General features: G+C 36.6%; 1 protein-coding gene and 1 pseudogene across 1 annotated transcript; one reads left to right on the forward strand and one right to left on the reverse strand.

Moving 5' to 3' along the window:
* The first annotated feature begins 2,520 nt into the window (after positions 1 to 2,520).
* LOC120282119 lies at positions 2,521 to 3,361 on the forward strand. Its single transcript, XM_039288872.1, has 2 exons — positions 2,521 to 2,575; positions 2,663 to 3,361. The coding sequence occupies exons 1-2, from the start codon at positions 2,543 to 2,545 to the stop codon at positions 3,233 to 3,235; spliced, it is 606 nt and encodes a 201-aa protein (XP_039144806.1). The 5' UTR covers positions 2,521 to 2,542; the 3' UTR covers positions 3,236 to 3,361.
* Positions 3,362 to 16,877: 13,516 nt separating this feature from the next.
* LOC120250113 lies at positions 16,878 to 17,897 on the reverse strand (annotated as a pseudogene).
* Between the last annotated feature and the right edge of the window lie 274 nt (positions 17,898 to 18,171).

Consider the following 18,171-nt stretch of genomic DNA (forward strand, 5'->3'; position numbering starts at 1 on the left):
TGAACTAGCATACGACTTTTGGGAATTTAGATGCTTAGACCAATGGGGTTGATATCCCGATTATCTAGATGTAAAAACGTGGTTTTGCTCTTTTAAGCATGTACCTATGCATTTTGTGCTTGATATTCTGAGAAATGGTTGGTCGTCATTGTTGTTTTATCTTTTGTCCAAACTATATTTTGGTTGTAATTGATGATAAACTGCAGTGCAGATTAGTTCCAATATTACAAGCTGTCTAATAATGTTTTTTTCTTGTGGGCTGAATTTATTTAATTTATTATAAGTAAGCAACTAATTTCTTCGACCATGGAACATATATATGTTGAGTGTTTGCTGTATAATAGTTTGTGTTTCTAGCTTTCTGTTTCATTGAGAACTCTAGTCATGTAATTTGCTTTATTGAATAGAGTTCAGTTATGTTTTAAGCGTCTTTTGCTCTATCGATTGCATAGATCTTGCTTGTGCTTGTAAGTTATGTATATAACAATTGTGACATCTGCTTTCATGCTTACACGTATGAAATGCTTACGCTAATGTGGTAGTATAGCTTTCATCCTTGATTACCAAGTTTTATATATTTTGAGTTATATATAATTTGGCTCATTATCTTAATAATTTGAACTCTAATCTCGAGATAAGTTCCATAACAACTCAAATCTCTATTTGTGGTTGTTGTTAATCTCCATGTATCGACTAATTAGATACATCTTTATGCTCATTTTGTGTGGATTTAATTTGTTACGAAGATGTATCTAATTAATGGTTTCAGAACAAATTAAATCCACACAAACCACCTTGTATTATATAAAACATGTATTATATGGTGTATAAAAAGCTCTTGTACACACAAGAGATGCCATTTTACCAGATCAAGGCGGTGTTTGTACATGTTAGATTATTTGATTAAAATCATTATAGATTTTGATGACCTTACTCTCACGAATTGTTATTTTAATAATATATATATATATATATTCCTATATTTTATTTTTATGTTCTTTTATTAATACTTGAGTTGTTATGCAACTTATCTATATATCTATATATATTGAGTTGTTATGGAACTTCATATCACATTAATCTTCATATATATTGAGTTGTTATGGAACTTATCTATATATATATATATATAAATTGGCTCATTATCTTGAGTTGTTGAACATTTTATTAAGTTATGTTGTTTGGTCCATTTATTTCATTATTTATTATCTTTCTATTATTTATTATTTATATTTTAGGTGCCTCATTATTTATTATTGAAAATTTCTTATTTTTTTATGATCTTCAAGGTGTCGAGTAAATTATATGCTTCTATTTTACTTGTTGATTATTATATGATTAGAGACAAGTTTTTTTAGAGATGTACCTCTTTGCCTATTTCTTCGGCCTATTATTATTTTGATTTTTTTTTTATATCTAAACTCAGATTATAAATGGAAAATCAATTTGGTGATGAAAGCGTTGTACTTGCCACCGCTACCATTGTTGCAATTGTAGCGTTAAGGTGGTACAATAGGAGAAGAGGATTAAATTTGCCACGAGAGCCATATTACAATAGGGACCTACAACGTACAAATTATATTTCAAGAATAATACATGGATCCGAGGAGGCTAGTATAGCAATGCTAAGGATGAAAAGGGTTGTATTTTTTGGGTTATGTGATTTATTGAAGTCAAGAGGATTGTTGTGCAACACCCTACATATAAGTGTGGAAGAGCAAGTAGCAATGTTTCTTCACATTTTTGGTCATAATGTGAGGAATAGGGTGATTGGAGTAAATTTTTTGCGTTCCGGTAAAACTATTAGCCGATACTTTAAACATGTATTATATGCCATAGGAGAGCTTCGGGGTGAATTTATCCAACCGCCTCGCACAACTACTAGTTCAGTAATTACACAGGATCCAAGGTTTATGCCATATTTTAAGGTAAGAAAATATTGAATAATTCTACTATATGGCTCACAGACTTATATGCAATACGTAATATTTTTGTCCATTAATAAATAGGATTGCATAGGAGCGCTTGATGGTACACATATCCATGCATCCGTTCGAAAGGAAATTGTAGCTCGTTTCCGTGGGAGAAAACTATATAACTTCATTATGGTTCTTACTCAATGTGATTGTTTTGTGTTGTTGCATGTTGTATTTCTTTATTTCTAATTTATTTCTTCTTCATTTATGAATATAAATTTATTGACATTTTTTATATGTAAAGGATGGACTCAGTCGAAATGACTCAAGAAAGCGAAAATATTGGAAGGAGATGCCCAACTAATTTCAGGTGGACAACAATCATGACGTCATTTTTGCTTAGATGCTTAGTTGAGCAAGCAAACCTTGGCCTTAAAACTGACAAAGGTTTCAAGAGTACTGCTATCAATGCAGTTGCGAGGGCTGTTAGTACAAGGTTTAACATGGCTGTGAGTGATACACATGTTATCAATTGTCTCCGACATGTAAGAAAAATATGGGTAATAATAAAAAAGCTTAAGAGTTTAAGTGGGGTTTCTTGGGATGATTCAGAGAAGAAAATCATTATGGGCATTGAAGAATTCCGAACGTACATACAGGTAATTTGAAGTTTGTTTTTTATTTTTATAATTGATATTTGTGTGCATTATCTCTATTTCTTTATCCTTGTTTCTTTTTTTTTGTAGTCACATCCTAATGAAGCGGTTTACATCAATAAGCCCATTGAAGATTATGAGGAGATGGCCATTGTTTGTGGGAATGATCAAGCGACGGGGTCATTTGCAAGAACAGGTTCTCAAAGCTCTAGGAGTCTGGGTGTTCGCATGGAAATGCCATCAACACCACCGACATTGGATTCCGACGATCAACCACAAGGGTTAGATGATTGGGACTTCACTCAATCACAACCTCCTCCGGCGGAAACACCAACAACATCCACTTCGAAGGTGAAAGAAGTAAACAAGGGATCAAAGCGTATTAGGCGGGAAGAATTGGAAGTCATGCAAAAAATCTCCATTGGATTGGATAGGCTTGCAAGTGCCGCGGAGACGGACAAAGGTGTACAGTTGAGTAAGAGATTGTACGATGAGGTAATGACTTTGATTGGCTACTACAATAAGTCTGATCTTGGTTTAGCATATGACCATTTGAATGCCCAAAATAATCTAGCAACTGCTTTTATAAACAAAGATCATGACCTTCGATGCTTTTGGATGGATGGTTTCCTTAGGCAGTTGGGGCGTGATGGTGGTGTCTGAAATCGTCTACTCTTATGATTTACTTATTTTGTGTGTTTTTAAGTTTATGGACATTTATTATTTTGCATGTTGTTTTTGTTTGGAGTTATTGAACTATGTTATGTTTTATGAACATGTTGACAATTTAATGGTGTTGGTTGTTAAATTTAGGTTGGTGAGTTTCAAACTTGTTTGATGAACATGTCGAATTATTGAATATGATTTGTTGACTTTATATCTTGTTTTATGAACATGTTGAATTATTGAATATGATTTGTTGACTTCATTGAATTTGAGTTTGTTGAATTTAGATGACTTGAGAAATTTTAGATTCAATTTCAAGTGAGTATGCTCAAGTGGTAAGCACCAATTGATGGTTGTATTAGTAAGTTCAATTCAAGTATATTGAATAACTAATCTAAAAAAAATTAAATAAAATTTAAATAAATAAAATTCATTAACTTAAATCCATTTAAATAAATAAAATACATTAACTTAAATAAATAAAACAGATTTTAAATGAAATATTAAAGAAAATTATAAATTATAAAAATTTTGAAAATAGGGGTAATCTCACCACTTACTTTATAGGGTGATTCTAACCCACAATTTACATCAAACCAAACACTTGAAAAGAAAATGCAGCATTTTCATTTACAGGCAACCAAACAACCATGATGTAAGTGAAAATAGAGTAATTTCAATTACATGTAATTTGACTTACACTGTAATTTGAAATACTGGTAACCAAACAGCCCCGTAGTGGATGGAGTCTGAAGATTTCACCGGTGACTCCGATTCCACCGAATGCTTCCTTTTAAGCATCATCAACCTTCACTTCATATATTTTGTCATTGTAGTTTTCTTTTATCTTGTATTGTCAGTTAGTAAGGAGAGTTCCCCACTTAACTATTTTATTTCTATGGTTTCAATTACTGCAGTACTTATGTTTATTTTCTTTACTAATAAATGCCTAAATGTACTTAGTTTAAAGTACATTTCTTATGCACTTGGCATGTATTTTTTTATAGGATTGATGCCCATTTAGTGCTTAATCATGTGTTATTTGCTTTGTATGGCATGAAGAAGCCATGGGGAACTCGAGGACACAACTTGGCCGAAGAAGAAGCAAAATTGGAGGTATGGTATTGTAGTAGTTCTGTAGTACCTGCAAAGAATCCTCGTGGCCCACGCAAAAAATTTTGAAAATTCTCGGTCAAGTCCTTGCGGGCTTCTTGCAGCCTGCAAGGCACCCGTAAGGCTCGGGAAATGCCCAATTTATCTTTCATTCGGTCCGCAAGGCTTAGGGGTATAAAAGAGGAAATCTAGGGGTAAAAGAAGGACCTTTTTTGGCCAACGGAGACGAAGGGGGAAGCTCGGAGTAACCAGACGATTTTGAGGAGATTCTGTGGATCTTTAGGCTTAAAGATTTGCAACCCAAGTAGTTTCCTAGGCTTTAGTTTATTTACTCTTAGTTTTCAATATTATATGTTAGTTAATAAATTACAGAAAGTGGTAATTAATGTGAAAGTGTGAATTTGGCTCACCCCTATTGAATTTTATGAGCAAAACATGATTGGGGAATCTAGTACTATTAGTAGTAATTTGTTTCATGCCATTTTACACAAGGAAAATCTTTAGTTTTTTCACTGCGAGCATCACAACGGGTGTGGTAAACTCATTGTACCCATTGTGATGCCCGGGTAGAGAGTCATGCTTTTCTAGAAAAAATTGAGTGAGTTTGCAATGGGCTTACAACGCTTGTTGTGACGGTCGTGATAACTTATAACGGCCATTCCACAGAGCGTGCTGCGACTCTGGGTTTTCAAAGATCTGGTACGGCCTCACCATGCTCGTTGTATAGCCGTGGTGAGCACAACGAAACCTAGAACGGCCGTTTCCAACACTTAAAAATTTTTTAGCCCTAACCGAGTTGATAACGGTTCTATAAGAGGCTTATAATGGTTGTGGTGCCTTGAAGAGACTGAACGCATGAACAACGGCCGTTGTTTGGCCATTGTTAACCAAGTTACGAGGAGATATAGGGTCGCCGATGGCCGACTCTTGGCCTTTCTCACTCAAAACTCACTTCCCTCACTATCACTTCACTAGAGAACTTTCCTTGATCTTTGCTTAGTGATTATGAGGAGCTTGGGATTGTTTCCGCTCGATTTAGCACCACATCTACTCGATTTTCACAGTGGAAAAACTCTCTTTTTCGGCCGATTTCATAAGAACTCTTCCAAACCTTTTAAATCACGATTTTATAATGTTTAAATGACATGAAATTGTTCAATGATGCTTGGTAAATGTTTTTATGTAAATTTCCATCGAAATAGGCCAATGTATAGAAAATTTTCACCATGGTTGGGCATCACAACAGTCGTTCCTCGATAAATAATAGCCGTTGACACACCTCTTACATGTGTGTACCGCAAGTGCACGGGTGTAGAATTAATAAAATACCTAACAGGTACGATAGTCGATTCCACAGGGAACATAATTACTAGTACTGACTGCTTCTCTGCTATCTAGCCTAATGATCAATGGGATGATGTTATGATCTATTGTGTGAAGAAATGAATACCAAAGACAAATATACAAGGGTAAAATAAAAGGAGATCTTAATCAGTAAAAGTGGGGCATTCAGGCAATGCTCCACTTAGGATTCAAGTATTAGGTACCGATTATGCAAAGTATTTCTAGAATGAGTAGGTTAAGTCATGGAAATCCAAAGATAATCGAATCCTACCTCCACATCTCTGAGTCTCAACAACTCACACCACATATGACTGCATAGCACTCTAGGGATTCTAAAGAGTGTATCTAATTCCTAAAAATAGACCTAACCTTACTTCTAGATGAAAGGTCCCTAACCCCCTATGAGATCCCGGTGGAGAACTCTCTCAATCTCAACATCTCACACCATATATGGTTACTTAGAGCTTAGGGAATAAGGAGATAGAATACATCAATCGGAGGGGAAAGGGCATGCTCCACTATCTCATAACTCACCCTCTCAACCCTCTTCAATCTTGAGGTTCTAACACTAATGGAGACCTCTCTCTCACCAAGGTGAACAAATCATGCAAACCAAACAACCATAAGATCAATAAGGCAAGCAAGCATTAAGCAAACAAGGTTGAACCTCAACCAAACTCGAATTAAATAGAAACACAAAGCCAATCCACACAAGATTAGAACCCTAGGATTCACAAGCCCAATTACCATCTAGGGGTTTAGCTCTCCATGGAGCAATATACAAAACAAACCAAATATCCTCTAGGGATTTAGCTATGCATAGAAATAAACCCCCTTATATTTGAACTGATGGCCTTGATGGAGAGCTTCGACGTCTTGATGGAATTCACTCCTAAGCTAGGGTCACCGATGGCTTCCTTAATGCTATGCCGGAGGAGAAATTGATCAAAGTTGGTGAAGAAACGCCTCCTAAGCCGCAAAGACCTCCTCTCCAAACCTTAACCACCTCACATCTCAAGGACTGCACTAAAGATATCAAAAGAACAGGGAAAAATGGCTATTTATAATCTGAAATCGGGGTTATCACATGCCTCAACGCTAGCGTGTGAGCCTCCACACGCCTGTGTGGGCTGCCGAATTACCCACATAGTGTTTTACTACAGTGTTTTGTTATAGTACTTTGCTTCAATGCTTTTCATAAACAAGGCTCCAACACTCTTCTCTTGAGCCCGCATGGTCGAGCAAACGTCCACATGGTAGGTTATGAGTCTTCTTGTCATCTAATCATCATCGGAAAGGATCTTGCATTCTTCACACAAGTAGGGACATAGGAGTGTGACTGTCTTTGTACCCTTCCAACTCACAATCTAGCTTGAATTCTCTTGGAAGTTGGCACACAACCCCATGTGTATGAGCTCCTCTTGTGTCTTAATCTTTATGTTGCACAAAAGCTCCCAAAAAGTACCTTTATAACCTATATTTGCTTCCTTTTCTTCTCTTAAGGTCTTCACAGCCCTATTTGCACAAAGGAACATCAAAGACAAATTATGAGACATCAAATATGATAAAAGTGATGCTCAATGCATGTAAAATATACAAAGAAATATGTTCACTCAAGTACTTATCAGCCGTTGTGATGACCATTATGTTCAAACACCGGACAAGGGGATAGATGAGGAACAATGGGCGTTGTCCGCCCTTCGTGAGGCCATTATGAGATATTTCCAATTCATCCCACCTCAGCAACACCTGGCAACGAGAGGAAGCCAATTGTCAGCTGGTCGTTGCTCCACTCTAGGACACAACGGACACACCACAGGCATTGTGACCCCGCGGTGCCTCTAGCACAATGCACAGCTGAGTTGCTGAGTTACATAATGGGCCATTGTGACAATCCAGAGAGACATCACGGCCTTAGTAACGGGCGTTGTGAGACCGTTATAGTCATATAACGGGCATGATGTACCCATTGTGCACTCGTTGTCCAATCCTGTATTACATTTTCCATATTCTTTTGATTGATTTTTTTGTATTCTTTCTAAATTACAGGATATGGGTCAAAAGAGAACTACTAGTGGTCCATATGTAGAGACCGAGAAGAATAACAAGACTAGAGAGTTTTCTCGGCCAGTAGTACTGTGGTTCGGGGATCTCGAACACCGAGCCCGCTACAGGAGGCTCATCAACCAAAGGTTCATTTAGGGGCATCAGATAGATTTGCCGACGCTCGAGCGCATAGGTCTCGCCGATGAGGTACGGAAGCTTATTTCATTATAGGGCTAGGATTAGTTTTTTTGGTATCGATGAGCTGACTTAATGGTAGCTTATGATGGAGGTCATGAGCTCTTTCGAGCTCGATTGTACCATCATTAGCTTGGGGCATCTGGAGACGATCAGTCTCCTGATGTTCGGGGAGTTGTATATGATGTCCTACAAAAACTTTTCAATTCGGATGGGGTTGATAGACGTGGAGTACACCTGCACAACATCGTACTCAGAATACTATGTCAACCTACCGGTTCACCTAAGCCCAGATCAGGTATAGACCCAGACACTTCGGGGCCGTAAGACTTACATCTACGGGACCTCGAAGGCATCTACCTTAGGATGCCTGTTGTTTTACTACCTACATGTCATCCTGTCACGAACACTGACCGGGCGAGGAGACAACACTAGGGCCATCAACCTCCGAGATCTCTACTTCCTGTTGAGCATGGTGATAGCTAGGGAGCTGATTCACATCTGTGATGCGCTAGCTTGCCAGTAGAGACATCAGTCTAAGGACCCCTGCCTAGCGACCATATTCCTTAGTCCATACATCATCAGGCTTGCACGAGGTCTTGGACTGATAAATCGCTATACAGGCATGCACTGTGTAGGGGTATGCAATCGCTCGGAGTCACCACGCTCTGGGCCGTATGCATGATTAAACGATGGGACACACCCCACGGGGTGTAGTACCGAGTGATCCATGGGACCGACTTTGAGTCTTCAGACGATGAAGAGTCTCATCCAAAGACCACCACCATCGTAGTTCGTCCGATCTTGGCTCCATCTCCTATTGTTGTTGTTGCTGCTCCTCCTCCTACGATTGCTGCACCGACTCTATCAGCTCCACCAGCTCTTGACGAGCGCTTGGCCCGTCTCAAGGAGGGTCAAGTGAGGATCGAGAATCTACTATAGCAGATCTTGGTGCATTTGCAACGTGAGGGCCCCTCGACCCCTCTGACGCCTACATCACCCACTATTACAGCTCTAGTAGCGTCGGAGTCTCCTCCAATTTCACTGACACCACCAATACTTCACTGATCATATATCGCGCCAGACTTCCCTTGTCGGCTTCCACCTTTTTGAGTTTTATATACCACTTTTTTACTTTTATATTTCAGTATATTGTACACTTTATTACAGCAAAAGACACTTGCCTCGCTGCTTTTGTACTTTATGATCTTAGTAGATTTTATTTTACAATAGTATATAGTTTTGTTTGCTTTGTATTTAACAACCCTATTTGTGTCTCATCAAGGTTTGAGGTGATCGGGTGTTGTTCTCGCCTGCACGATCTGTTGCTTGGACAAGGGTAACTTCATCGTCCTTGTCAATCAAACTAAGAAATCAAGGGATTACTAGTGACCATACTCTTTTAATTTTTTTTTCTTATTACATATCACTACACTTGTGCATGCATGCGTACATTAGAGATAATGTACATCTTTAAGTGTGGGGAAGGAGTGTATGTTTGCTTTTTCTTTACACTTTATTGAGGATTTCGTACTATACTATACTATGTTACTATAATATCTATCTTGTAATTTTTTTTAACAGTTCTTGTACCTTATACACATGCTAATGTTAATCTTTGAAGACATTGCACTTACTTGTTGGAGTTTCTTTGGTCTAGGGATATGATACGCTAGACTAGCAATTCTTTCATTCCCTCTCAAGAGTTTGACTGCTCTATGAGTCTTTATCCTACTTTGTGTCCGTTTTGACTTCACCTTGTACCTTATGTTTGTCTAGTGAGTGATGTTTTATAATAGGAGTATGATCAATACTTACTTTATTGCTCTAAGTTAAGATATACGTACAACAAAAAAAGCTAACTCCTTTGTAGTTCATAGTCACTCTGAACAAGTCGGATACAAAGTGTATGCCCTAGTGGGAGAGAGGGCAGCCTCCTGGGAAGTGTGAAAACTATTGATAGTGAAAAAAAAGAGAGAAAAAGGGTAATTATGTATAAAAATTATGAAAAGTGTAAGAGGAAGACTAAAGAAAACCCCAAAAAGTTTCTTTATACGATCTAAACTATAAGATAGTGGACCAAGAGATTGACACTTGGGAAATTACTTTTTGTCGTAGAATAGACTACTCTTTGTAGAGGAATAATCATGCTACCTTGCGTTTGATTGTTCCCTTGTATTGCTGAAACTCCATACTTAGTTGCCTGAGATTAAGCACATATCATGTATTCTATTTTTATCGGTTTTATTTCCTTAAGGACAAGCAAATGGTTAAGTGTGGGACTATTTGATAAGTGTTAAACTGATCAAATTGTCTATATCATTTACACTGTATTTAGCATGAAATTGTACTTATTTAGTGCATCATTAGTACAAAATTTTATTCTTTTATTCATAATGACCTTTATTTCTGTTTTAGGTAGAAAGAAGTGAACTCGAGGAAGTTTTGAACTAAAATGAAGCAAGTTGCTGAATTAAGGCTGCACAACGACTCACAACGGGTGTTCTGGCAACTCATAACGCTTGTTGTCTACACTTACCACTGTTGTGATCAAGTCGTGGTAGCATGAGCTCACCAGTAGCAACATTAAAGCCACAACGGCCTCACAACGTCAGTTGTAAAGTCCATAACGGTCGTTGTCAAGACACATAACGCCCAAAAATCGTGCTAGGACACGACTTGGAGCCCAAGCAATAACTTACTCATAATGGGCATCACAACGTAAGTGGTGAGGCCGTGGCAGAGCCGATTATTATTATAAATATCCCAGTATTCTCTAAATTCGGGGAGACTCTTTTACCGAAGAAGCTAGAGTGGCAGGATTTCTAGAGATCTAAGTAGCAGGAGACAGTATTTCTTCCCTGTTCCAATGGATTCTAGCGGATTTCTCAAGAGTAAATCAATGGGCATCATCGGAGAGGATCGCACGTGACAAGCATCTTCAAAGATCATCATTAGAGGGGCATGAGTGACACACGTCATTCGGACAACCTTGGGATCCTCTAATCCCTAACCTTTGTAGGACTATTGGAGGGAGCTAGTCTAGGAATACATTAAAAGCTTATTATTCTTTATTTGCTCTTGTGGTTCTCTTGTGCTTTGATGCTTTCCTTGTTATGATCTATAAGAACCTAATTTGTGAGGAATTGTATGTCTAAGTCCCTCGGTTATTATTTATGAATCTTGATTAATTAATACAAATTGTTCTAATTTTCGTAATCATTGCATGTTCTGAATTGCTTATTATTGTTGATGTGGATGAGGAGGATATACCCCCATGTTGATGACGCCCATGCCATGATAGATCTATGCATGTTCTAAGAGGTTAGACATAGCTAGATTTCTGGATTAGGATTGATTGTCCCTTAAGCTTAGGGTCTGATTGGTCGCTTCTGGTGGAATTCCAGCACTAAAGGCAAACATCGGAGGCTGGGGTGGAAGAGATTCCATCTTAAGTTCTTAGTGATTTGGACCTAGTCATCATGGCTTATTGGGGCTAGTAGGCCTTTGAATTCCCCTGGTTCGAACCCAGAACACGATTGACACTTAACGCCTATCATAATTAATAATCAAGATAGCTATAGTACACACTCCCAACTCCTTCTAAGTAAGCTTAACGACGTCTTTAATTGTATTGTTTAATAGTGTTGTGCAAGTAACCTAAAGAAAGAGCATAAATGATTAGGCTATTGATTAAGTGAATAAGAAGTAATAGGAGGCTCTCGCCGTTCCTGGGGAAATATGGTCCTCTTGTTCACCCACGAGGTATTACTTGATAACCCGTACACTTAAGGGGATCACGAACTAATAGTAGTATTAAGTGCATACTTGCATGCTTATATAATTGCACAATTTACACACCCATAAGCCGTTCGTCAGCTCTACTCTTTCTTGGCCCATTGATGAGGTCCAATGCAAAATGGAATTTCACCGAGAGTTTTCTTGAACGCTATACTTTTCTTTGACCTGCTTATGAGATCCTATGTAAGGTGGACTCTGTCTTTGATAGTTTTCTCATTCTTGTCTTTGGCATTCATAGGGAAGTTTTTAAAGGCTCTACTCTTTGTTGACCCGCTAATAAGGTCCAAAGCAAGGTAGACTATCTTTTTATGAGTATTCTTGTCCTTATGTCTTGACGCTCACAAGGAAGTTTTTGAAGGCTCCTTTCTTTTCAACCCATTGATGAGGTCCAATGCAAGGACGACTCTCTCTTTGAGAGCTTCACAATCTTGCTTCTTGACGCTCATAAGAAGGTTATATAAAGACAACTACTTTTCTTTGAGCCACTAATGAGGTCCAATGAAGGTGGACTCTCTCTTTTAGTGTTTTCTCATCCTTGCCTCTAAACACTTACAAAGAGGCCATTGAAGTCTCCACTTTTCTTTAACCCACTAATGAGATCCAATACAAAGTGGATTCTCCCTTTAAGAGTTCTCTCATCGTTGCTTCTTGTCACTTACAAAGAGGTCTTTGAAGTCTCCACTTTTCTTTGACCCACTGATGAGATCCAATACAAAGTGGATTCTCTCTTTGAGAGTTTAATGCATTTGCCTCTTAACACTCACAGGGAGGTTATTGAAGACTCTACATTAAAGATTTTTTACCCAAAATATAATCCAATACAAAATGTGTTGCTCTCTTTTTGGGTGATGAAGTCAAGGAGAGATGTTTTATGAGATGAAAGAAAACTCATCTCCAAGAAAGAATAAAAAGAATGGCTTCGCAAATGTTGTTTAAGAAAGGAAAACCCTGCATTAGTCTATTAGATGATAAAGAGAGTTCCGTTATGAAAGCAAGGGCATCTCATTAGTTAATAGACATGATATTTCAAGCTAATAAAAAGATCTCAAACACCTAAAAGAAAACTAAACTAAGCTAATAAAAAGATCTTAAACATCTAAAAGAAAACTAAACTAATGACTTAATAGTGTCAGAGGGTCTCTCAAACAATAGTAATATTGAAGTCCTAAGACATAAAGGCTAAAGACTCAAAAGATTGTACATGTTAAAGTTCACAAGCATATAATTCTAAAGTCTTCAAACACCAAGGCTAAAGGAGATCAAGTTTATGGTTACAACTTGAAATGCATTCCAAAACCAAACAAGCAAAAGTAGTTAGGTTAGTGACCCAATCATGTAAGTGGTTATGACCTGGCGATGTGTAAGTTAAGACCCAAGAGCATGGGAGAGTCGAGGCTCAAAAATCTAAATGAATCAATAAATGAATTATGGAATTTTAAGACATCAAGAAGTTGAAAAGCTTTACAAGTCCAAGACCCGAAAGCTTCACAAGCATGAAACACCAGAGTTTTCAAAAGTCTAAATCAAATAAAATCAAGTTCGTAACTCACAAACATAAAGGGATTACATCTTGAGATTGAATGATGTTCAAGATGCCAAAAAACAAAAACAAAAAACAAAAAACAAAAAACAAAACAAAACAAAACAAAAAAATAAAAAACGAAGAAGTTCAAATCAACAAAATCAAAGGAGATATCCAAGCATGATAACTATAACCAAAGAGTCAAAAGAAATCAAAATGAAGCAAACTCAACTTATGTGAAGATAGAAAAAAATTAGGAAAGTAGGGTTAGAAGAGCTAGAGTTTCTAGTCTTCATATTCTTAATCAAATTCATGTATTCATGTTCCTTTCTGTTTTAAATTAATAGAATGAATTTCTATCATTTGTCCATTTATTTTTCATTTATGCTTATTCTTAATTGAAGGTTCCCTCAACTTTGTCTAGAGTAATTAACATTAAAGTCTTGACCATGATCCTAATGGAAGTCATGAATATATAATCACCTAATACATAACATAATTAAAAATTTAATCTGTGATCCATTATTTTTAACCAATTAACTCTATTAGCATTGGACGAGAATAAAGAACCCTACAACATTATATATATATATATATTTATTTAAAATTTACTATTTATCTTAACGTATTTCTTTACTTTCCAACATTTGTTTGAAAAATATAAAGAAATATTTTGATAGAGAGAATAAAAGATATAATTAAAAATAATATTAATAATAGAGGTGAATAATATTTATATAAATAATGAATTGTAATGTTAAATGATGAACATATTTTTAATAATTTTTGCTAAAACTTTTGTAACAATTATTTGTATTTCGGTTGGTTAGAACTTCGCCACTGTTCTCTCCTCTACCTAAGGAAGAACAATGATATTTGCTAGGATAAGATATATTTATCTTTACTTTCATATATTATTTACGCAATAAACATTATTTATATAAATGTCACACTATTAAATTTGTTTAACAGATAAGCTACTTTTTACTGGTCTTCATTTCATTCATTTAGAAAAATTAAAAAATAATTTATATTGGTATAAATTTTCTAAATTGACTTTCAAATGTGAAATATATAAACAGATTAAAATATTTTAAAAAATATATAATAAAATATAATAGACCCTGACACCAGTCAAAAGTACTCACCAACTCCAAGAGTCTTCTCTCCTGCCCATCAAGGACACAACCTTGGACCCAGTTATATCAAATCAACAAAGAAAAAAAAGACAATGATATGGGTATAATCTTAAAGCTCTCATTTGTCTTAATATTAGCTCTTCTATCTGTCCTAAACTCTATGCATCAAGATTCTTTCCCCCACTCCAAAACAAGATGTGCACTCATCTCTCTTGTTTTCATAATAACGAAAAAAAAGAAAATGATATAATTTGTCAAAAAAGAAAGAGTTGTTGGGCAATAAACTCCAAGTTGCTCTCCATGTTTCTTGTGTTGTCTTGTGTCCACACTTACCCTTTAGATCTTGGTTTAGATTCATCAATAAAAAGAAAGGGAAATGATAAAAGAAGAAATAAAAAGGTCACAAAAGGTGTTCCTCAAAGATTGTACTTTGGTCCAAGTGTCCATGATTTATAAAAGTACCATAACCATTGCATAAATTTTCTTTTTTTCTTATACTCTTGAGTTTTGATTCAAATAGTGAAACTCATTTGTTGATGTATAAATGCTAGTCTATTTTAAAATGAGATATTGCAAACAAATACAAATCGAAGACAGATTATTTGAGTAAATTATTCCAAGAGACCATAATTGTATGTCTATTTCCAAATTCATTAAGTCAATAGATGCGGAACTATTAATTATTTCGATTAACCTATTTTAAACTAGTCATGTTGTAAACAAACTAATTTATCAAATTTTGAGACAATCATCTGTACAATAACAATTATAGTATTCCATTCTCCTCCCGAGGTTGAGATTCAAGTATTCTACTCCTCAAAATGGATTGTGTATTTTTTTTAAAAAATAAAATTTCTACCACATTAGATACAAATCAATCACATGTAATTTGATTCATTTACTTAATAGAGTGAAAAAAATTTCAGTAATTCTGCGTAAAATTTTATTTATTTATTTCCTTGTAACTTTGCTATTTCTGTTGGAAAACCAAGCATGGAAAAACATGATGAGGTTTGGGAAAATATAATTAGGTGATGATTCAGAAGGCAATCAAGCATCAAATAAAGGAATGGAGTGAAACAAAGTTGTCTCCTTTCTCTGTAATGGATGAAAAGGACTTGCCACCAGAACAATGGATTCTTTTGACATGAGCCCCACAAAGTGGTTCTTTCATGGTTCCACTTTAAATGGTCCCACACAACCATTTCCCTTATCTTTGAAATCCTAAATTCCAAATCATCATCTCCATCTGGTTCTTATTGCAATGCAAAGTTTCTAAAGAGTTACAGCGCAAACTGATCTAATATAAAGCACTAGTTTAACATCATCAAAAGGAATAGTCAAATTTCCTCGATCGAATTTCTTTTACTAAAAGAGCAAAGAATTTGAAGAACTTATCGGCTTTCCAATCGACTAATTGATATCCATCATGCGGTGGATGTATTCTAACTAACGCATAATTAAAGCTCATCAAACAGTGGAACAGAAGCATACTTAATTGGCTTAACAAAAAGGTTAGAAGGATATCCTTTGCAATGGTGATGATCAAGCAAAGATCAGCTTTGGAATCTCGTATTTAGTTTATGCTCAACAAATCCTAAGTTGGTGTATATTAGACTAACTAATATAAAAAAAATTCAAAAAATATAGATTTGAATATATAAACGTAGGGTTCTCATCCTATTAGGTCCAGATAATATGTTTGGTTTATATATCTAACCGTGTAAAACAAATAAATAGACAAAGCACTTCACAAATGTCTTATTCAGCAGCATTAATCAACAAACAAAGAAACAAAAACATTTTAATACCGATCAACATCACTAATTATAAGTATATAAAGAGGTTGCAATTCGGCCATGATAATGTATATAAAAGAAAAATGAAAACCAATCACCTGTTAATTAGTGTTGTCGAAGTGAATGTACCCCTGGAGTATTGCCAAATAGTTTGTCTCATTTCAATTGAATAGTTTTTGTTTCTATTGCTGTTGTTGCTGTTGTTGCCTTGTTTCCTTTTTGTATTAAAAATAAAAGGATGACAATGATCGACAATCTGTAACTTGTGATATTTTTCTCGACATTCCTTGCCAATGAAGGCACACAGCAAATCCAGTCTCAAACTTGTCATATTCAGCTGTAAATTTGATTTTGTTATAATTTCTGACGACAATTTCTACTAATCTTCCTTAACTGAATAAGCATTTCGCCAAACGCAATGGAACAGTATCAGAACATGACCAAAATAAGCAAGAATTTCAGCAATTCATCCACATCAGGCAAGAACACAAAAATTCAACTCGGAGACAGATAGCAATTCTGCAAGAATTTGATTGATTCTATTGAGTAACCACCACCAGAACACAACCAAGAAACAGAAAAACACAATTTTGTTTTCCGAACAAATTACAAAAACCAATCTCATGTATCATCCCTCTATTAAACTTTCTCCAGCCATCCATGGCAAGCTCTGATCGACATTAGAAGGAGGTAGCCCCCTTCTTATTAGGCCACATCCAAATCTTCGATGTCGAAAAACTATCACCTCTACTTGTGGCACTCAATCTTCTTACCACCCCGTCTTCGGCACCATCACTATTGGAACTCCCACTAAAGCTTCTTCTCCCTAACAATCTCAGTCCGGGCAATGAAACCCGGAGATTGGCATTCCTCAACAACATACTGATAAGAACCCAATGAATAGCAGAACTTCTAGCATCCAAATTACTAATACTACTTTCACCAACCTCTCTTCTAACATTAGTATGAGCATGTTCATGTTCATCAACCCTCAGTACTAATAACATCCAAAGCAACCTCACCTGCATTGCTCAGCCTCCGGAACTTCGCCCAACCTGACTGGAAACACTCTCGACTCCCTGGCAATCTCCTCTCCTCCTCTTCCTCTCTCTGATCCTCAAAGTCAAAAACCGGGGTTCTCGGAAAGCCAATCTTGACAAACAAAGCCTCTGCGGCAGAGAGGGACAAGTGGAGTTGGACAAAAGCCAAGTATCAATGCAATTGAGATGGAAAGCATGGCCATCAGTAGGAGCAGCCGGAGATGGTCATCTCCGGCGAACTCACAAAGACAAACAGCACAATCAAAAAGGCTCTTTTTGGGCCCTACAACCTCCTGTAAAGGAAAAACAGGGAGTGCATCAATGAAGGCTTGGTCAAGGCCAGAGTCATGCAAATGGAAGAGCTGCTGCAGTTGTCCTTTTTGAAGTGCATCAGAGGCAGTGTCCGGTGGCGCCGGCGGAGGCGGGTATCCACCATTGTTTGACCTCCCTGAAGGGTTCTTCTTCATGAGAAACCGAACAAGGAGATGCAAGAGGCCAGATATGAAGAAGATGACTGCCAAAATAACAATGATGAACAGAACAGCAGGGCTAATTTTGTTGTTGTTGTTGTTGTTGTTGTTGTTGTTATTGGAAGAAGTGGATGGTGGAGGTGGTGAGGAAGGAAATTGAGAGGATGTTTGAGGAGAGTACATGGAGTCATTTGAGATGATGCACTGATTGAGTGTAGATTGAACTCTGAGATTTGGAGGAAGAAGAAGATAGTGAGTGGATCAAGAAAGTGGTGAGTGGGTGTTGACATAGATTCAGATCCATCATCTGGGTGGAGAGAGCAAGAGGTGGGGATCTGATGAGTGTTTTTGGTTTGGGATGGAGATGTTGTTCGTGTCTGTTTTTCTTTATAATACTTTTTAATTTGAGAAAAATAGTGGGAGAGAGAAAGAGAGAGAGAGAAACCCTAAAAGAGAGGAGGAAG

The sequence above is a fragment of the Dioscorea cayenensis genome, chromosome 3, assembly GCF_009730915.1.
Source record: "Dioscorea cayenensis subsp. rotundata cultivar TDr96_F1 chromosome 3, TDr96_F1_v2_PseudoChromosome.rev07_lg8_w22 25.fasta, whole genome shotgun sequence".
Lineage (NCBI taxonomy): Eukaryota > Viridiplantae > Streptophyta > Magnoliopsida > Dioscoreales > Dioscoreaceae > Dioscorea > Dioscorea cayenensis.

Coding starts and splice junctions, on each gene's coding strand:
- LOC120282119 (XM_039288872.1), top strand. CDS start 2,543: ATGGGCATTGAAGAATTCCGAACGTACATACAG. Junction 2,576..2,662: donor AATTCCGAACGTACATACAG/GTAATTTGAAGT, acceptor TTTTTTTTGTAG/TCACATCCTAATGAAGCGGT.